Genomic DNA, 21,909 nt, shown 5'->3' with positions numbered 1-21,909 from the left:
CCTGGTCAAGAGAATAACCTATGTAAGTTAGTTAAATCCTTATATGGTTTAAAATAAGCTCCTAGGCAGTGGTATAAAAAAATTGATGGGATGATCCTTACTTATGGTTTAGCTCTTTCATTATTTTATGTCTTTATGTAGATGACATTTTAATTTTTGGAAATGAAAATGTCAAAATTCTAAATGTAAAGAAATACATTAATGATAACTTTGACATTAAAGACTTAGAAATATCGAATGCAATTTTAGAAATCAAAACAATAAAAAAGGAAAATGAGATTGTTATGAGTCAATTTTATTATGTGGATTTTTTTTAAAATGGTTCAAGTATTAGAATTATAAACCAATTTGCACACCAAATGATTATAGGATAACATTTAAGAATTATTCCAAACCATATATCTCCCACACAGTAGAAGGGTACAATGGTGCTAACATAATTCTTTATTCTAATAACACTAAATTCACTAGTGATTTTGTATTTACACCGTGGTGGGGTAGTTACTTGGAAATCTTCCAAGCAAACCTTGCTTACTTGATCTACTATGAAGGCTGAAATGGTAGTTTAGAGTTGACTAGTGGAGAAGTTGAATGGCTTGAGAGTCTGTTATCAGACATTCTCATGATGAATAAGTCAATTCCAATTATCTTGATTAATTGAGAAAATCAGGAGACTATAATAAAAGTAAAGAGTAACAATCATAATTCAAAATCGTCTAAGCATATTGAGATTCGATGTAAAATTTTAAGGAAACTCACTTCCACTAAAATTATATTATTGAGTTATATTAAATCAATGGAAAACTTGAGAGATTATCTAACTAAGGACTTGTCGAGGGGGACGGGATTAAAGACTATCACTCGAGTCACCATTAATGGGAATTCAACCTATTTGATTGGAGATCCCAAGACGAAGTTCAATGGGAAAAAACAAACGGAAAGAGTGACCGGTAGGAGTACCAAACTAAAGGGAATTCAATTCACATTCCACCTCTATGAAGTAGGTACTCAACTCCATTGGATAGGAAATTGGTATAATACTTTAATAATATCGAGGTTATTATAGCAAGGTATAGACTTGTGGTATACCCTTGGAGATATCACCAATGTGAGTGTGGTCGTGGGCCGTAGTCTAACAGATAATTAAGGCTTATGATCTAAAGGGCACTCACCAAACTAGATACCAGTGCGTGACCATCGTGCTATCCTGTTTGGTATTCTCAAAGCTTATACATAAAGTCTAAATTCAAGATTTGTTCGCTTAGGGCCAATGTGGTTGGTGAAATATCAACTAGATAAAGGTTTAGTCTAAAAGACATCTATCATTGAAAGCTCTAGTTGATTGATTATTCGAATTTTGTTTTAGAAATCCTTTGTCTCACTAAATCATGTGTCAATTTTCAAATTTAAAAAATAGTAGAGAATGTTGATCATTTTTTAATATTTGAAAAGGCATGTGTGCGTGAGAGAGCATGCTTGTGTGCGTGCGAGGCACCATGCCTGCATATGCACGTGGTCGGTTATAGATCTGAACAATTAGATTATGCGATTACAAATCTAAACAGTGAGATTATGTAATTACAAATCTTAACCATTATATCAAGTAGTTAGAGATCTGAATAGTTAGATAATGCAATTACATATCTAAATTGTCAGATCATGTGGTTATAGGTCTAAAAAAGAAAAGTATTCATTGTGTTTTTGAAAAATTTAAAGTGTAATTGAGGGAAAAGAAGGAAAAATATTTCATTTGTTCATATTCGATCAGTAAAAAAAAGTCCTATACATTTTGTGAGTTAATCTTAGTACTGTACACATCTAAGAGGGCAAAATATCCTTTGTATCTTGCGGAGGGATTGCCAACATTTGGTCTACTACAAGAAGCATTTTTGTTGAAGACAATTAATATACACCTCAGGATTATTTAACGTATTATATAATTTATTTTGTTGTTTACGTGATTAGCAAAGCAATTAAACAAAATATACAAATCATAATTGATATTTATTTGAGTTGATTAAAGTATTATAAGTTATGTGAGCATTTTATTTCCAACAATCGGAGGGGGTCGATTACCACCCCGTTCATCCTTTGCATGATTGGAGCTAGGGAGGAGAGGGTGGAGCCCTTCTTAGGCCCTTTGGACAAAATAGATAGCAGTGCTAGTGGATACCCAAGGTGCGGGTTTCTTTTAAGTATCATTAGAAAATAAGGTATTAGGGGAAGGGTCCCAATTATGTTGGAAATGGGAAGAGCAACGACAATGGTAATAGTTTTAGGTGAGAGTTTTGTAGAGGGGGATCGGTTGTTTGTAATGGGGTGTCATGGTTCAAAACGGTGGTGGTGCAATAACACCAATGTCATCGGAGATGCCCCGGAAGCTCTTGGTAACAAATCACCAAGTCAACATGAGAGAGAAAGGAAGAAAACAGAGAAAACACAAAGACGAGCTGAAGGAGACATACCAGAGTTGATTGTTCTCTTAAGAAGGATGGCATGGGTCACCTTCTAAGCAATGACATGAACCTTGCTTGATGGGGGCACCTATGCTAGGTTAGAGTGGCAGCCTCGTGAATTCGAATACACGCCTTGGGAAGTCCACCGCGCAAGCGAAGGAGGTTTCCCATTTCTGACTTTCGGCACCAATGTAGCCCCAGACGTTTGAGATAGCCGAGCCGCGGGAAATCAAATGCCGCATCGAAATTCTTTTTCTTGTAAAAAAACCCGACGACCATCTCAACGTTCGACAAAAATAATAAAAACGCTCACAAAGGGGGAAATAAAAGCCAATGAACCAAATCACTCGCCTTCAATGTGTACTCTCTCCCTTTTCCTCGTTCCTCTCTAGACCCGCGCTTTTTCCTTTTCGCAGATCTAGGGCACCGCCGGAATTCGTCTTTTTTCAGCTGTTTCTTGCGTTTGTCTCCGATTTCGGACTGCTGTTTCGTCGTATCTGACCGAAAATGTCGGCGACCGGCGAAGTTGAGAAGCCGGCGGAGGAGAAGATAACGGCGCCGACTGCCGGAGAGCTACTGTATTGTGGTGCGACGAGTTGGGATAATATAGGACGTAGAAACGGAGCGCTGGCCGGGGAGAACCTCGTGTCTCCGACTCGGTTGCGGCCGTTAGTTAATGTCAATATTCGATTTGTGGCTTCTGGTTGTGGTAAGATTGTTGAGCTTTTGATAAGTTGGTTCATTTTTTTTTTTTGTTTGTTTTAGCTTGGTCCTATTTGCAGCATGCGTGTGTCGAAGTTTTATTTATTTATTTTTTAAAACTGTGGCTCATTTATCAATTTATACTCTTTTTCTTTCTATTGGTTAACGTAAATACACTGATTGTGTGACTAAATAAAATCTCGTTTTTCAGTTTACCGTGAAATGAGAAACTAATAACTTTTATACGATGTAATTGGCGAGACCTCGGTTGCATGCTCTGCGGCTGTCCCTTATAAATTCGTGACTGCTGTAGGTCATACTGGCTGCACATTGAACTTAAAAGCCCCCAGACATGACATTTCATCTTATAAGCCACTGAAACGTGGTCCTCTGTGTAAATGTAATGCTTTTGTCAGTCAATGTAGCACAATTTTCGAAAGTAATCCGAGTGTTGGGACAAAACAGCTTTTTTGAGATATTACAGACTAGTTGCCTAGCTTATATGTTACCATGTTATACAATTTGATGAAGCAATAGGGCTATAATTTGCTTCCCTTTAGTTGAATAGGAATGGCCATGGAGGTGCTAAACTTTTCTGCCATCCACTCTATCTAACACACTGCTACCTACAGAACTTTATCTGCTACCTACAAAGTTTAAAATTTGTCTTAGTTACTTGATATCATTTTCTTTCTCTCTGTATTACAGGACGTAAGTTAGTCTGAGGCTTTGGTGCACAAATGGGGTGAGGTGGGGTAGGATGAGGGAATCATGTTCCCCTAATTGATTAAATTTTCTTTAACATGTTTTGATTTTTATAATGGATCCTTTTTTCTTATATTTCTAAGCAATTGTTAAATACATGCTCCTTTTTTTGGGTACTATGCATAAGAAGACCTTGACCCTACTCTTTGACGTGCAAGCCAAGCTAGTTTCTCTTCTCATTAATACAATCAACTTTGCAGTTACACTTATTCTCATAGGGGGTTTAGCTTTTTTTATTTTTTCAATTTTTTTTTAACACACTCTGGGGTGTTTATTTGATGCAACTTGTATTTTTAGGGAAAATAAACTTACATTCAACTCTCTATCTATTGCCATTCTGTGATGTCATTCCTACACGGCAATAAGTTGCATCAATTGGTAGTCCCTCTCCAAAAATTATTGTAATTGTCTTTCTACTGTCTCTTTTGAGGTTTTAGTGGACCATCAAAAACAGTATTTTCTCTTTGAATTTGTGTAGCTTCTGTTATTGAAGTGTTCACCCCAATTTTGACTAATTAATATCATACTAATAAAGAAAATTAGTGATCATGTAAATTGAAGAAAGTAAAAGCACTTTAAATGTATGTAGTTCTGTTGAATCGAATTTATTCCCAATTCAGTATTTCATAATCCTAATTCTGATAAGGGATTTGGCACTGATAGCAGAAAAGAAAATCGTTCCATTGTGATGACCTGTGGAAATGTAAGGGCAAATAAAGTAGATTTCTGAATAAGATTCTCTTATATGAAATGGGTATCTACTTCTCAAAGTAGTTTAAGATTGTATTTTGGAACTGGATTCATGTCCCACTTCTAATGTAGTTGGAACAAGGCACTTATGAAAATGCTAAATAATAAATGGACCAGAAGATTTGAGCATTTATTTTGTTCTAAAAACAAAACGATTTAGTGATTTTTTTATGAATTTATGGTTGCTGGGCTTGCAAAAAGGATATAGGTTGTTGCAATGTTTCAGTTATAATTGTTTGAGGTTTCTTAATAAAGAAATCACCTTCAGAAAGATTTTTTTTTCCTTTTAAGACCAAATATGGGTAAGTTCATAAAAAAGGAAAGAGATTGGAAGCCTAATGATGACCGAATGACACTTGCTGTCTGTTGAGTGTTTGTTCCTTTTTATACTCTTAAGTCTTGATTTTGGTGTGTTTTCCTGGTTTGATGTTTCTGATTTTAGCAGATATCATCCGTTTGGCAATACAAAGTGAAAGAAAAGACAAGTTCATTCTTAGGCAGGGCAACTTGATTTCTCCTTGCAGTTGATTGTTTTATAGTTTTCAATGGACTTTTCTAAATTTATAAGTTAAAGAGTTGCAAGTGGCTATGAACAAACTAGTTTGTTTTATACAAATTGTTATAAACTGGGAAGTTCTTGCTTCTCTATTTGATCACCTTTTTTTTTCCAGGAAGTACCTTTCATGTACCTCTTTCCTTTGTTTGATGCGATTCCATTATATTAGTTTACAGTTTTGTGTTGCCACATCTTTATTTTTTTTGTTGATCTAAGGATTTCCTGTTAAAATGTTGAATGGTCATATTCTTTGTTGCATAATATGAGCATCATTGCAGAAACTCAAGCAGTCATTTAAGAAAGTGCTTACTCAAAAAAAAAAAAAAATCATCTACAGAAGTTTTCTATATCATTCTAGATTTAGGTGATTTCTCATTGCATTCTACTAAAAAAGATAGTGTTTGAAGTAATTTTTAGTGATACATCAAATTTACTTCTTTGTTACTACTGACTTTCATGTGTTGTTTGAGCAGTTTCTTGTCATTGTGTTGCTTTGGATGTTGAAGGACGTTGCTATACATGGGGTCGAAATGAGGTACTCTTAGCTGGAAAAGAATACTTCTGCTTGTAAATCTGTCTCTTTTATTTTTGTTCTATTTTTTTTTTTTTTTTTTTTTTTTGTTGTTGTTGTTCTCTTTTGAATCCTGTGAGCATCTTCTAACTGTTGACCTCTGTCAATTGCAGAAGGGGCAATTGGGACATGGGGATACACTTCAACGTGACAGACCCACGATTGTGTCTGAACTATTAAAGTGAGGCATTCTATTTCATTCATAATGGTTTATGTTGTTGAATTTTAAGCATGTACTTTCTTCTGAACAGGAGCTTCTTCTTAAGTATTTTATCCTTGTTAATGAATTTTTTCTCTTTGTGCTAATAGAGTTGCTGAATTATAAGATATTTAAGTAAAATTATAAAGGTTACTGATTCTAAAAATTACGAGGTCATGATCATACCCTGGGGTAGCATAGAGAGATCGTATTTTATTCAAAATTTGTATCCAAGTCTATTAGTTACTCTGTGAACATTTTGTTGAGGAGGGTTACTGGGTGCTCTGGTGTATACTGTTTTTTTGCAGACCAAACAGATTGCATGTATTTAGGAATCTAAGGGTTACTTGAATTTGGTTATTGTGTACATGTTATTCTTTTCCATGCCTTTACCTTTAAAAAAATATGCTGCAATTTTTTAGGAGTGAGAGATTGGTTGAGATTGTCTGCAATGTTGCCACAGGTTTACTGAAGTGGTATTCAATTAGTGATAGCAAGTTAAAGAATTATCTGTTTCCTGTATATGACACAGCGTCAGCTCCTAACCTTTAATGGGTTCAGTTTCTATTTTATTTAGCTTAGATTTTTCTTTCTCTTGTTATTGGTCGTTCCTTTACTATCGGTTTTGCATACAAATTGTGTTAGTTTAGTCTGGGAGTTGCTTTCTTTCTGATACTACATAGTTGAATGGTCAAAGTGCACATACTGTGACCTTTTCAGAAAAAAAAGGAAGGCTGCACAGATGCTTGGGCTGCTGTGCGAATAAATACCGAACAGTAGTTACTTCGATCATATGGTCAATAAGTTGATCAATTGTGATCTTCTGTGGTTGATCATTCTTCAATCTAGCTGTCTGCTGGTGGCCATTAATCTTACTGTGTAGTCTATGGCAGGGCCAAACAGTAGGATTCTTTACTTATGGCAGGGCCAATAGTTTTTTGTAGTGCAGATATCTGAAAAGCCAGGATGGGTTAGGCATGAAGGACAAACAACTGAAAAGCATATTACATGTTTTTGTGGTAGGTCATGTTCACTTGAACATTTTAGGGTTGTTTTTTTTTTTTTTTTTGAACATTTTAGGGTTGTTATTGGCCTGTTCATTGATTACTGTTGGTGGGTGTGCCTAGGTTCATAACCATTAAATTTATGATGCGGGAAACCTTTCAATGGAATTGTTGGTTGCTTGCTGTTGTTGTAGTTCATTTTATCTTCTTTTAATAAATTGACTTCCTTTCAGCAGAAAATTAAAGGTTTAAGAATATGTGATGTGAGACTCTTCATAGCTCCCAAATTATGTACAAAAAGATCAACATAAATAGAAAGTAATGAAGCTTCATATCTCCGTATTTTAATTGGATTCTTGGTACCTAGAATTTGTCTTTTTTTTTGTGAATTTTAGTAACTTGTGTATGTTATACTTTGAGGCAATTGTATGTATCTGTTCAGCTTCAAGTGAGAAGCTGGTTTTCAACTTTAAGTTTTCAAAATTTCCCTGAGATCAGTGATGATAAATCACAGTGAACAATATGTCGTTTTAAATATATTGTTGTGTGCAGGCATAAAGTTGTCAGAGCAGGAGCTGGTAGAAATCATACAGTTGCTGTTACTGATGATGGAAATTCCTTTGCTTTTGGATGGAATAAGCATGGGCAGTTGGGCTCTGGTTCGTTAAAGAATGGTAAGTACAAGCATTTTACCTGTTTCCTGTTTTCTTCTTCGAAAATCCGAATATGTCCACATATGCATTTTAAGAAGTATTTTTATATGGTACTGGTAGATAGGACTGTAAATGGGTAACGGACAGAACGGGTAATGGGTATTCCATTACCTATTCCTTTGTCCCACTTCATTTACCAATTGACAAAACTTTGTATTGCTTTTGAATTATTCACCTGTTCTTTGGTGGGTAAATGGACAAACGTGAAACACGTAATTTTAGATTGGGTATGATTAGCGGTGAAAATTTGCACATAGTAGATTATGACAAACATTTTAATCCAAGCTCCGCTTTTATGGTTCTTAATCTCTAAACAAGCTATCTGAAACGAAACACAAAAATATATATATATTAAAACTAAGCCAAGACTACAGAAGCCTGCTCAAATACTTAAAAGTGAAACAGAAAAAATGAAATATTGAATCGAGTCAAAAATCCTGAAAACATGTGAATCAGTAAGTAAGCTAGAAAACCATGAACACAGGTTGACCAACCAATCGTAAATGATGGAGTCCAGGAAACAAAACTTTGCATTTCCCAATACACATAAAATGTTTTGCTAAAATGAGGAGAAGTTTATTGATGTACTCCAACCAAGACAGAAAGAAGCAACAAACATTTTCTAGAAGCAAAGAACCCAAACCAATTCCAGAGAAAAAACGACTACTGAATTAAAAGAAACAGAAGACCAAGAAGGAGAGATTGGACAACAATTGACAGCAACAACAAAAACCGAAAAAGAAAATAAACAGAAACACCAGGAGAAGAAGAAAGAGAATATCAGAGCTTAAATATGACAGATTAAGCAAAAGGAAGGGAGGGGGGGGGGGTTCTAATCAATTTCTCTTGTATTTCATTTTGGCCTGCTGAGCTATTTTTTGTGAATAATGAGAAATATATTAAGAGTAAAGAAGGAAGAATATTGCAAAACATATAATGAAGCAGGCAACTTGCCAGCTAATACATCGAAACAAAAGTAAAAAACTACATGAAAACAAGCGTATAGAAATATCAGAAGAAAAGAGAAACTGCAAAAGTGGCTAAAATCAGCTTGGGTCAAAAGGGCAAGAATTGATTTGAATATCAGCTGACAAACTGACACCCATATGAGCCAAAAGAATCAGCCGCACTATTCCTAATCCATAGTATATGAGACCATGAGAGATGGAGACCATCACAAAGCACTAAAGCTTCATCATAGAGAGTCCAAAACCGCCATGGAGGATATGTAGCTGAAAAAAACCAGCTCACAATTACCTTAGTTTTCCCTTCAATTCACACAGAAGAAAGGACTGCCAAAGTATCTTCAATTCACATAGAAGAGACCGAAGCTTAGCTTCTGTTGTGTCACAATTTCCAAAAGGCACGTAAACTATTCACAGTAACTATTCTGGAAAAAATAAAGAACATTGGTAAAACACAACAAACTGATCATATGTATGTGCAGGCTTCAGAGGTCTTCCTCTGTGAATGTCAGTCCACAAAAATGTTGCTGGAATTTGGGGGAAATGGGAAGGCAAGAAAAAGTTTTGTAATTCAGGGGAAATTCGAGTGTGCCAAGTAATAGATGCATCATTTGAGGGAGAATCATGCTTTTGAGAAAGAATCATGCGATTTGTGAGAAGAAATTGAGAGATTAGGTATGAATAGAGAACCGTGCAAATGAAAGAAGAAAGTCAGTGATTAGAGATTGAAATGATGAAAAAAATTAAGATCATGCAATATTTTTTCTGATTCTTCATCTTCAGCATCTTAGAAACTTGAAACCTGACTTTGATTTGATTCTCCAGCAATTTCGCTTGGACTCTTCAATTTTTCAACACCTCTTGTCTGAAATGAAGAATGGATGCAAGAATGAGAAATCTGGATGCTCTAATTTTCTCTTTAATGTTACCCATATAACACCCATTTAAATGGGTAATCGGGTAGAAGAAACCTATTACCTGTATCCATTTCGATTAAATATTGAAGGACGAATAATCAGGTGATCTTAATGGTAACTTTTTCTTTCATCCTCTTATAATTGAATGGATAAAATGTTAAGTCGGATAATTGGCAAAATTGCCATCTCTACAGTAGTACTTATGGATGTGCATGAGGTAGCAGGTTAGTAGATTGATTAATTGGTCTAGGGTAATTTTATGTTTATCAGAATTAATTGCGAGGTAAGAGTATTTTATAAAGATTTAACAGAGGGCCCGCATAAGAAAGAATGACCTCACCCGAAGAGTTGCAGAAAGTGCCTCCAAAACCAACCGATCCTTGGCATCTCAGAGCACTACCATCAAAGTTCAGTTTGATGTTGCCCGGGGGGATCATTCAACCATGCCAGGGGCCTTATCGGGCCCATCATGTGGGCGACAATAAGCCAATTGTTCCAAAGCGACATTCCCATGAGGGAAGAAAACTCGCGCCGAGCGTGTAGCTAGCTGGAAATGAGACCCACAATCACATCAATGGAGTGTTCAATGCTGTTGGACTTGCGATTAAAACGCCGGTTGTTTCGCTTAAGCCATATGCTCCAAGGATTATGGGCAAGACAGACAAAGAGGAGGATCTTCCCTAGCTTGGGAAACTGGGTGGCTCTAACCATTTGAATGGTTCCAAAGAGGTCTTGTGGGAGAGCGAGTTGAAAATTTAACTTTTGAAAGACACCCATCCACACATTTCAGGAATAGCTGTAGTGGAGGAGGACATGCTCGATTGATTCATTGCATGCATCACTTAGGGGGCAGACCACACTTGGACTTGTGAAGCCTCTCCTGAACAGGTTGTCAGTGGTAAGAATCTTCCCTTTTATAGCTATCCACATAAAGAATTTCATTTTGCTTGGCGCTAAGAACTTCCATGCAGTTGCGGCATCTTGCTTAGTGGTATTGGGCGTCCACCCTTTGATGTGAGAGTACACGGTGGCCATAGAGAAGAGGCCGTTTTTGTTTGGTTTCCGAAACAATCTTATCCGAAATGTAATCCCGAATCACAATGGGAGCTCTTCACAATCTCGGAGGCCCCGCTTGAAGTGAAAATTCCAAGAATGATCACGCCAAACATCTGTACTGAGGGCATCTTGCCTTGAAGTGACGACAAAGAGCGAAATGAAAGTCTCCATAAGGGGCCGGTTTCCACACCATGCATCACACCAAAATAGGAGCCTCTTATCATTTCCTGCATAGAAGGGGGTGGCACTTTTGATGAGAGGGAGAAGGGGACGGAAAGACTTCCATATAGGAGATAGGCTTCTGTGTCTCCCCCCTTCTAACCACCAATGTCGAGGCCATTTTAGCATGTAAGCCACCATGGGTTTCCAGCAAGAACTTCTTTGTGAATTGAAATTCCAGAACCACTTGAGGAGGAAGACTTGGTTCATTTCTTTTGTTGGCCGGATACCTAGCTCGCCAAGATTGCGCGTCAAGCAGACCTCATTCCAATTGACCAAATGGTACTGAAAGGAGTCTTCGGTTTCAATCTGTAGAAAATGCTTCCGAATAGAGCCAATTCTTTTGCACACTGATACTGGCATTGCATGAAGGGTAGATAGTAGTTCATGAGTGTAACCTTTAATCTTGTAACTTTCCATATGTGAGTAATGCTTCTGCTAATGCTGCCAGGCAGAGGAAGCTATGTACAGCGTATGTTAATTCTTGCTTCTTGTCCATCTTTGGTAGACCCCTCAGACCAAAAGTAAGGATGGCTGCTGGGTCGCTTAAACTGCTTAATTCTGGGTTGATGAAACCATTCCTCCTCAGTGCAGAGATGGGGTTCAGCAGAAAAACTTGACTGTATTCCAGGTGGGGACGGTTGTTACTGCCCCTGACCCTTGAGGGGATGGCTCCCACCATTCCTCTGGAATAATGGGGAAGAATGAGTGGGGATCGAATGTGGACAGAGAGGAGCAACATGGCAAGGTGCCATCTTCTTTCTGCTTTGTGCTGGTACAGGGACAGGGATGGGAGTGAGGATGCAGGGCAGGAAGAGGGTTGAACCCTGTCTCGGAGTGGGCCAGTGATGAGGTGATGGTTTACAAAATCTCTTCTGAACATGCCATGCTGCATTCCTAACCAAAATCTTGAGGAGATGTTGTACACATTCTTACATGGAAATATGTTTGGAATTTATCAGTGTAGCAATCAAATTTACACTTATTGGGTAAATAAACTATTAGTTGTTAAGTTTGACCTTGGGTTTGGAATTATTTAGTGATTCTGACTGCACAACCACCTGAGGATGATCTCATGGTTGCAGATTCTGATAAAATCTCTCAACTTTGTTACTATCTTGGTACAACTTGTTATGTCTGTTTTATTCGTTTTTTCTCAGGTTACTGATTGACACATGGCTCAAATTTTTGCAGAAGTTGAGATGTCTCCAGTCAAGTGTCTGGTATCTCAGGCCAAAAGTGCTGTTTGCGGTGCTGACTTTACTGTCTGGCTTTCTTCAGTTGAAGGATCTTCCATATTGTATGGTTTGCGTTTAGCACTATCCACCCTCTTATATTTTGGAAGTCCGCAAATTAATTATTTTGTTTAGCTTAGAAGCTTTGCTTGCGAGAACTACAATTGGTTATTTCCTAACGTGGTAGGTTGTGGGGCTTTTCAGAACTGCAGGTCTCCCTCAGTATGGGCAGCTTGGCCATGGGACAGATAACGAGGTTTCCTTTCTGTTATTAAGAAATTGTTTACTCATTGTTGTGTTTGTTGTTAAGACCGAATTCTCCCTCTCCTATCCTTACAGTACAATGTTAAAGAAGCTTCAGTGAGACTGGCTTATGAACCCCAGCCTCGTCCAAGGGCAATTGCAGCTTTTACTAAAAAAAGCGTAACTATTGTCAAAGTTGCTTGTGGGACCAATCATACAGGTTGTGTTTACCTTTTATTCTGGATTACTGTCTTCTATTTTCTTTAATTTTTTGTTGATATTAAGTTATTGTTTTTTTTTTTTTTTTTTATGCACATAGTCGCTGTGGACACAAATGGCTATGTTTATACGTAAGTATTCCAACTAGTAAATATGATTATTGGTTGTGCAATTGAGGTTGGTTTTTCCTTTTTTATAAAAGCATGCTACTAATACTTTTACTGCGTACATGGTCTTGGCATGCTTAGTGATCTTGAAGAGCATATGCCTGAAATTTTCCTATACAGCCCTTACACTTATCACATAAAAAACTACTATTACAATCATAGATTACTTTTTTGAATGTTGATTATATGCATGCACTACACCTCTTTTCCTGGGTGAGACTTGAACTAGGGCCTCATACTAGAAACCCTCCCATATGGCCATTGAGGAGCTTTTAGTCTAAGGTCTCTGTTCTGATATAATCAGAGTTTGTTGTAATGTGCGTGTAACCAAATTTGTTTAAAAAACTAGTGCTTCTGGTCTTTTTCTTTTTTTGGGTATTTGGAAAGAGGCAATATTTATTCAAGTTGAAAGGCAATGAACAAAAACAAAGACTAAGACAAAGCGGGACCCATTACAACAAGAGCTTGTTGGGAGATACCTTGCTTAGCCAAAGAGCCAGCCTAAGAATTGACTGATCTTGGTACTTGGATCCAAGTACAATCAAACCCGAGAAGATGTACATTCATAATTTCATGAAAGCGCTGCCAATCTATTTTTTTATATTGATCTTCTTGCTCTGCTACCTATATATTTGTTTGTGACATTCCTTTCTCTTTTATTTTCTCCTCTTTTATGTCTGTACAGGTGGGGATTTGGAGGCTATGGAAGGTGTGGGATAAAACTTTTTGTTTTTGTTTTTTTAGTGTACTTTGATAGCCATTGATGTAGGCCCAGAAGATACTATCTGATTCAAGAAAATATGTCACTGGTTGCTTGATAGGTTGGGGCATAGGGAGCAGAAGGATGAATGGGAGCCACGGCTTGTTGAGGTTTTTCAGAGGCAGAATGTTTTACCTCCAGATGCTGTAGTTTCAGCCGGTTCCACAAACTCTGCCTGTACTGCCGGTAAATGTTTTTCTTCATGTGCTTCTTCTTTGCTAAATGTTGTATGATTCTTAGTAATCTCTATTTGTTCTTCCTATCGAGGCACAGATTTGTGTGGTGTTTCTGTTTTCTGAGATTATTTCCTTTCAGGCAAAGATTGTGTTTCAATTGGTAAATCTCTGCCAATAGGACTGACATTGTTTAGTAAACCTATGATGATACTTAATCGTTTAAAAATGAGATTAATCTCCTCTCATCATCGTCCAAAATGGTGGGCCTTGCGGCTAATCTTCAAGTGTTATCTTTGCCACGATTAGGACTATTAGGTGATTTCTAACACTCTATTTGAAACCTAGTTCATTGAGTTCGTGTTTCCTTTCATTTTTAAATGTTATTTTACTTGTTTCAATTAGTCGTTATGCAACTACAAAATCTACTTACTAAATTGGCAAATAAGATCTACTTGGATCTTACTGAGGAACTTTTCTCTACCTCTACATCTCTTTTGGGCTGAGTGGTCTCCATATGATTGTAAAAGAATGTAATAAAATAGCAACAGGGGAGGGTTTCTAGTGTGAGGTCTTGGGTTCAACTTGTGGGGTGTGTGTATAATCAACATTTAAAGAAGTGTGATAAAATGCCAAGGGTTTAAGTGACAGGTTGAATGCATATAGGATCTATATTCTACAGTTCTTGCAACTATTAGAATTGCTGTTATCATTTCTATATAATTGCATTCTGTTCTTAGTGTAATTTTGGAATAATTGAAAATTTGACTTATTTTATTTAATATATAATTTACTAGAAATAAATTTCTGTTAATATATTTATCATACACTTAAAATTTTATTTACAATAATTAATTAATTACAATTAACAAAGCAACTTATAATTTTTTTAAAATTGTTTAAAATAATTAATTTTAAGTTATAACAGTTTGCCTTAACATAAAACAAAAATTACTATAATATATATTAATTGTAACTTATTTACTGTAGAACATAAATTAGATATTGCTTTATAATTAACCTATTGATGTAGAAAACGAACTCTTTTAACTATTCTTTTAATTTTTAATTTTATATTAAATGTTGTTTACCAAATTTACCAATTAAACTTATATAATTATGTTATTGATAAAATTAGCATTTACTTTTTGTTAATAATAATCTCTTAATATGAAATTTTTGAATTTCGATTTTGATTCTTTTACTATCTTTTGGTTGTTTTAGTATTGGTATCTTTGGATTTATGTTAATATTTGTTAAATTGGGTCCAAGGCCCAATCTCAAAATGACTAACCACTTAGGAAACCTCTTCTGCCAACTAATAAACTCAAGATCTTTAATCTCACTAATCCATGTGGGATTATTCCTTAACACTCCCTCTCACGGGTAGGCACGTGGATAATTTGGGTGGAATGCCCATATACAAGTACTTGCTCTGATACCATGTTAAATTGGGTCCAAGGCCTATCCCAAAATGACTAGCCACTTAAGAAACCTATTCTGCCGACTAATAAACTCAAGATCTTTGATAACACTAATCCATATTGGATTATTCCTTAACATATTAATATTAATATTAATATTTCTTGATTAATTACGATTTTTGTTAATAAATTTACTTTTGAAAAAAAATTAGAGAACAACCACGCAAGAGTGATGAATCATGAGAGAAAAGAGGGAAAGAGAGAGCTTGTTCTTATCACTTTCACATGTTCTATTTATAAAAAAAATTACATTTAAAGGTAAACTCAACTAAAGTACCTATGTCCCAATTACACCGATAATAAACTTGCTAAATTAAACATTAAAAGACAGAACATAACCAAGAAAGCTCTTGTAAACATCCACCTCATTCTGGCATGGCATTGTGTGGAGATTCTCGGGAGATCCTCTGGGTAGACCAACTCTTCGGTCACCCTCTTGTCTCCACACCTTCACGCCCTCCCCCGAATGGACAAGGTGGTGATCTTGCGGCACTCGGGATTTCACTTAGCAGTTGCAACAGAACGGAAGACTTCTGGAGACCGGGCTCTTGGAAGACAACATTGGCGAATGCAGACGACCACCAACAGATCAACTAGAAGAAGACTTTGACAGGCCTCGACCAACAACCTCTCCAATTTCTCCTTCAAGTACGAGAAGACAACCACCACCACTATCCATCCGGCCCCTTTTGCCACAACTGTTCCAGATTCTTTGTCTGGTGCGCCTGTTGGAATAAGATATTCATTTCGATGTCTTGCTTTGCCGCAAAACTCCAGTTGCCGACCCATCCTGCCCCTTTTGCCACAACTTGCTGCAAAGTGCCACCCATGTGCTCCTCCATTGCAGCTTCGCCTAGTCGGTTTGGGCCAGCCTCCCCAATAGAATCGGGATCCAATATTGCATCCCTTGTGATCTCCCTTTGATAGTCCAATCACTAGTTGGCTCTCGGCTTCCCAAGCTTGGTAAGCTCCTCATTTCCAGCTATGCGGGTCATATATCCCTTGGGCTCTTTGTAAGGAGCGGAATAGGCTGAAATTCTAGTTCAAGGCCTCCTTTGACTCTGAACTTGCTGAATCTATTGTGGGTCAGGTCTCAACTTGACTCCTCACGAAGAAAGATTTCCTCCATCTCAAAAGTTCCCACCTTTGGGGAAATTGGTGTCTTGTTGCTATTATGGTTGGGGCCTCTCGCCCTCTTGCTATGGTTACCTAGACTCCTTCGCCTATCGGTTACCTTAAACTAAACTTTGATGGTAGTGCCTTCGATTGTCCTTGGGTGGCAGGATTTGGTGGTGTCATTCATGACGACCACAACCTTCTCCTCCTCTCCTATGCCAACCCCTTAGGTATCTTGGACTCCACCTCGGCGGAGCTTGCTGGGTTACTTCATGTTTTGATTTCCTTTCGTGATCGTTTGTCTGGTCCCCTCATCGTTGAGGGAGACTCTAAAGTGATCATTGATTGGTGTGCCAAGTCCAAGTCTCCTACCTGGTGCCATTGGGACATTTTTCTGGATATTTGCAACTTCTCTTCCTCCATAGACTGTATTTGGAATCATTTACCTAGATCCGTTGATTATCTTGCGGATGCTCAAGCTTAACGGGGCACATCCTGTTAGGAATTAGACGCCCTAATTCCAAACTAACGAGAGAAAGGAAAAACAAGCACGAGAACAAACAAGATTTATACAGGTTCGCTTCAAGGTGAGACTATGTTCTGTCTTCCGCCGTTGTAGTAATCCATTATGAAGATGAAATAGTTTACAAGAAAAATCGTACACACTTACAAGTGTTTTTCTCTAACTTCTCTTGGGTTGCAACTCAAAGTCCTTCTCTGTGATGATTAGGCTCCACAACTTTTGATGTGGTGGAAGCCGTCGCCCCCCTCCCTCCTTTTTGCTATCTTTATAAATTCACACTTTCCATAAAAAAAAACATCCTCCTCATTCCAGCTTCTTCTTTGAGTTTGCTCCACTTATGAGATTTCTTTTTTATAAGACTTGCCTTAGACACTATTGGACCAGCTTTTTTCACAACTTCGTTATCGATTCATTTTTTAACATAGTACCCAGCTATCAAAAACTGAAAGCCTGTAGTTAAGAGTTGGGCTTCACACAGGAAGATGTTAAACTAAAAGATAAAACGGATCTGAAAATTCTCTATGCAAAAGATATCTGTTGTTATTAAAACTAAACACCTTTTTTTATAGAGCTTAGTTGCTTGCTGTCCAGGTAATTTGGGGCCCAAGCAACAACTTATAAGACTAATAGGACATTGAAGGCCGGCTAGTTTAAGCCCTCAGCAGCTAACAAAAATAAAAGCTCCTATACAAATAGAACTACTGAACCACACAACTCTAGTTCAACTAGTCTTGGGCTTGGCCTTAGCCAGCCCATAATCACTTTCATGGCCTTTTAAGGCCTGCTAGTTTAAGCCCTCAGCAGCTAACAAAAATAAAAGCTCCTATACAAATAGAACTACTGAACCATACAACTCTAGTTCAACTAGTCTTGGGCTTGGCCTTAGCCAGCCCATAATCACTTTCATGGCCTTTTACATCATTTATTTGTTTATTTATTTATTTATTTATTTTTTTAAAAGGGAAGGGAATATCTTTCTTCATCCCTTCTCCCTCATCCCCACTGTGGGAAGGGAAGGGAAGGAGAAAGAAGGCATATTTATTCGTCAGGAAAAGAAGGGCTATCTGTCTGACCTTTGGTAGTAAACAAAAAAGAGGGGGGTAGCCATTTCTGTTACCTGTTGGATAAGAGGGCTGCAGGCCCTTCTCCTGTTGGCAAAAAACATGGGGGAGGTACATCTGAGTTCTAGATGTGGAGGAAGAGGGAAGAGGGGGGCAGCCCCTTTCCCCCTTTTCTGTTTGCTGACGGGAGTTCTGCTAGCAAAAACTGGGGAGGTCTTCTTTTCACTGGCGAGAGGAAGGCCAGCGAACATCCTCTTTCTGGCAGAACTGGAGCGCTTCCCTTCTTCATTTTCATGCATGATTGCACGAAGGGTGAGATGAGTTTTCTCACCCTGTCCGAAATCTATTTCTGTTCTCCAACAACAGAAGTAGAATTCTAGAACATGAGAACTTTTGCGGTAATTCCAGTTACTCTAGCACTGGAATTCCAAACATATTAACCCCTCTGGAAAATATTTAGTCAGCAAACCTTCTTTGTTTTTATATTAGTGAGCAAACCTTCTTTGTTTTTCATCTAATTAGTTGCTGGAAATCCTTTCTTAACTAGTTCTTCTTAATTTTATAAATATTAAAATTCCATTGTTAACTAAAGAGTGTAATCCTAGGAAAATTCTATTATTGAGATGTAACTGATTTATTAAGTCCACTGCTTTAGAGTATAAATGGGGAGATCTACTGTTACTTTTCTTTATAGAGTTAATATAGTTGTTTTCTTTAGTTGCTGAGGCTGTTTTCTTTGTTTTTTTTTTTATTGCCTAAGTATAGATTTTTTGTTAGTGTTTTATCCTCTTAGGCTAGCTACTGCTATCTATAAAACAACACTTCTAAATTCTACTCTTTTTAACTTGAAACCCAGAAATTTCAAAGTTGAGAGAATAGTGACTGGACAACCAATATTCCAGTTTTAGCTCTATCTTCATCTTTTAAGGATTTAGAAAGAGGCGCTATTCTGTCTAACAGATCCTGCAATGAGCTAGATGTGGGTATTTTCTCAACAGTCAGTGCAAATGACTTTCAGTAATGAGAGGAAAGCAATGCAAACATATTGCTGATTAAAAAATGTTTTTTTCTTTGAAAAAGTGAAGTTTTATTCAACAAAAAAAGAAACAATAAGCAAGCAAGCTAGGGGAGCACACCCTCAACAACAAGGAATTGGAGGAAAGCTTCCTACTTAGCAAGCAAATCAACAATATAATTAGCAAACCTAGGAATGTGAGACCAAGTACAAGCAATATGGGGAACAAAATCCTTAATTTCATTGAATACATCTCAATGCCGCCAAGATACTCAGATGAGCTGGGTGCTTGCTGAGTGGTGGAAAATGCTACTGTAGCCAGCCTTGTCGGGGTTACCATAGGAACTACTATCAAAGTTAAGCTTGAGGAGGCCTGGCTGGGGAGGTTGCCATTCTTGAATGGTGGAGAGCCTAGAGGGGATGCTCATTTGAGCTAAAGCTTGCTAATTGTCCCGGAGAGAGGAACCCAAGAAGGAGGTGAATTCCTTTCTGGTATGAAGCCAAGAGGAGGTCAGACCAATGATGTTGAAAGTCACCCTCTCAGGAGATTCGAGCATTCCATTGAACCTTCTGTTATTTCATTCCTTCCAGAGACCCCAGGTAATAACAGCAGTACCAGCTGAAATAATCAGCTTTCCCATCTTGGGAATAAAATTCCCAAGGAGCATCCTGCTGGCCGAGATGACGTCTCTAGGCAAACAAAGCTGAAGACCAATACAGTTGAGAATGGACGTCCACACCTGCCAAGAGAAGGAGCAAAAGAGGAGAAGGTGGCCGATTAAAAAATGTTTTGGTGAACTGAAATTGAATTTTGTTTCCAACTAAATGTATATGCATTTTTTAACTAGTTTTGCACTTTCTACATGTTGGCAAATTGAGTTGTTCTATCTATTTCTTCTTTCACCATAAAAATGACACCTATTGTTTCAGCTGGAGGACAACTATATATGTGGGGTAAGCTAAAGAATACGGGTGATGATTGGATGTATCCCAAACCTCTTATGGACTTGAGGTTGTCACTTATATCCTAAACTCTTTCAGATTTTTTACACTTATTCTTCTCTCTTTAAAAGCTTGCACTATTGATTTTTATTTGTTCTTTTACTAATATTGACGATTTTGCCATTTCTTCTAATAATGTTTTGGCCTTTTTTCTGCTGAAGACATTGTTTGTCTGAAGGTCGTTTTGTCTTTGATTTCAGTGGTTGGCATATTCGCTGCATGGACTCTGGTTATATGTTTCATTTCTGTGGTGCCGATAATTCTTGTATAAGTTGGGGTCATGCTCAATACGGAGAGCTTGGATATGGGCCAAATCAGCAGAAGTATGTCTTCTCAACTAATTGGAATCTCTACTTCTAAGCTGTATTATTGTCCAGGTTTGGTAATTAGTAAATTTGCTATTAATGTATTTCTGTCTTAAATAAATGGACAGGTCTTGTTCGATTCCCAAAAAAGTGGATATTCTTGAGAGTATGCATGTCATTAGGTTTGCTTCTACTGTTGTATTATTGTTGTTATTTGTTTCTCTTATATTTTCCTAGCAATATATTTCACATTGTGTGAGAAAATTTCTTCTGCAGTGTTGCCTGTGGTATGGGTCATTCCTTGATGCTTGTAGACAGAACAAATGTAGGTGACAAACTGGAGCAGGTAAACATCATGTCTCTCGATGGAACCGGTTTTATCTTCATAAATTGAATATCCTCTTCTGAGGGAAATATGAAACATGCAAGATTGAGAGCATGTTTCAAAGCTGTTTGATACAGTGTTCTGATGGTTGGATCTGTATCACTAGTGCAACTAACTGGTGCTGCTACTAGATCATGTGCAAATCCCTTATTTGTTTCTCCGGTTAGTATATCCATTGCCTTAAAAATTTTCTGTGGTCTGCCTTTCTTGCAGCTGGATATTTATGATGGGAAAGTTCTTCCTGAAGGTATGCGTACTCTTTGATATTTTCTGGTATAATATTGATGGAGAAGAACTTCAAAAGAGATGACCTGTACCAGTTCGTTAATAGAGTATCAAATATTACCTAAATTGGCCTCTAAATAGCTAAAAGAACTGTTCTTAATCACTAACTTTACACTGCAAGCAACATTTAGAAGAGAAAAATACAAATTGCTCTGCAAATCTAACATGAGTCGGATGTTATTATTAATTTATTGATTGAAAAACCACATTTACCAAAAAATGGAAAGGAACTAATAGAGTTGAGTCTGTGTGAGGATGTAATTGAACCTTAAGGGCTTGGGTTACTAGCCCAACAATAGAAATGGCTAGTTATTTGGTCTGAAATTCTTATTAGATCTAATTGAAGCATAAAATTTTTCAGAGGGATACGAAGATGATGTGGCCACTGAAATTCCTAAAAAAAGATATGCTAATTCTCCATCAAATTCCAAAAAACGAAAGAAATCTAAGAATTCGTCAGACTCTGAAGAGGACGAGGAAGAGGTAGATGAAGACAGTAATGAGAGTGGAGAAGATCAAAATGGTGAGCCAGTGAAGAGGCAGAGGGGTCGCAAGGCTTCTTCAAGAGGCCGAGGTAGAGGAGGTAGAAAGTCTGAGCCAGAAAGGAAAAGCTCTGGTCGTGGCAGTGGGCGGGCTAGGGCTGATGTGAATGTATCCCAGTCTGGCCGAGGAAGAGGTAAGGCTGGTAGGAGAGGGAGAGGCAGGAAATGATGCATCTGTCCTAATGGGAATTTTGATAATCGTCCGCAATTTTGGGGTTTTCTTTTCAATCTTACTTTTTTACTGTTTTTCTTTTTAAAAGTATCCTCCCTCCTAATTGTCGGCCACGATCATGATTAACAAAAAAACATTGGTTCTACGCAGCACTTAGGCTGAGAATTGATTGTCAAATGTAATTTTCATTGATAGATGCTTTTTTTCTTAAATCAAAAATTCCGTTTTCATTTCTGCTTTGAAAATTCTTCCCTAAAAAGCCAATCAATATGCTATGCTGCTCTAAACCACTTATCCTTAGAGATGAAGTTCTCCATTTTCTGGGTTCTAAATACAGCCTAAAGTAACA

General features: G+C 37.4%; 1 protein-coding gene across 1 annotated transcript; it reads left to right on the top strand.

The window, feature by feature from the left end:
* The first annotated feature begins 2,654 nt into the window (after positions 1–2,654).
* On the top strand, positions 2,655–21,805 carry LOC137944834 (uncharacterized). Its single transcript, XM_068790600.1, has 16 exons — positions 2,655–3,165; positions 5,703–5,764; positions 5,914–5,981; positions 7,556–7,677; positions 12,068–12,173; positions 12,313–12,364; positions 12,448–12,571; positions 12,671–12,701; positions 13,423–13,446; positions 13,559–13,683; positions 19,800–19,881; positions 20,072–20,194; positions 20,305–20,358; positions 20,453–20,522; positions 20,775–20,808; positions 21,208–21,805. Exons 1-16 carry the CDS (start codon positions 2,964–2,966, stop codon positions 21,555–21,557), a joined length of 1,629 nt encoding a protein of 542 aa, XP_068646701.1. The 5' UTR covers positions 2,655–2,963; the 3' UTR covers positions 21,558–21,805.
* Positions 21,806–21,909: the final 104 nt, after the last annotated feature.

Source organism: Aristolochia californica, unplaced genomic scaffold (assembly GCF_029961685.1).
Source record: "Aristolochia californica isolate CCGP_79_NKW_82.1479 unplaced genomic scaffold, dmAriCali1.0.hap1 SCAF_11, whole genome shotgun sequence".
Taxonomy (NCBI): Eukaryota; Viridiplantae; Streptophyta; class Magnoliopsida; order Piperales; family Aristolochiaceae; genus Aristolochia; species Aristolochia californica.
This window is presented reverse-complemented; position numbering and strand designations above follow the sequence as displayed.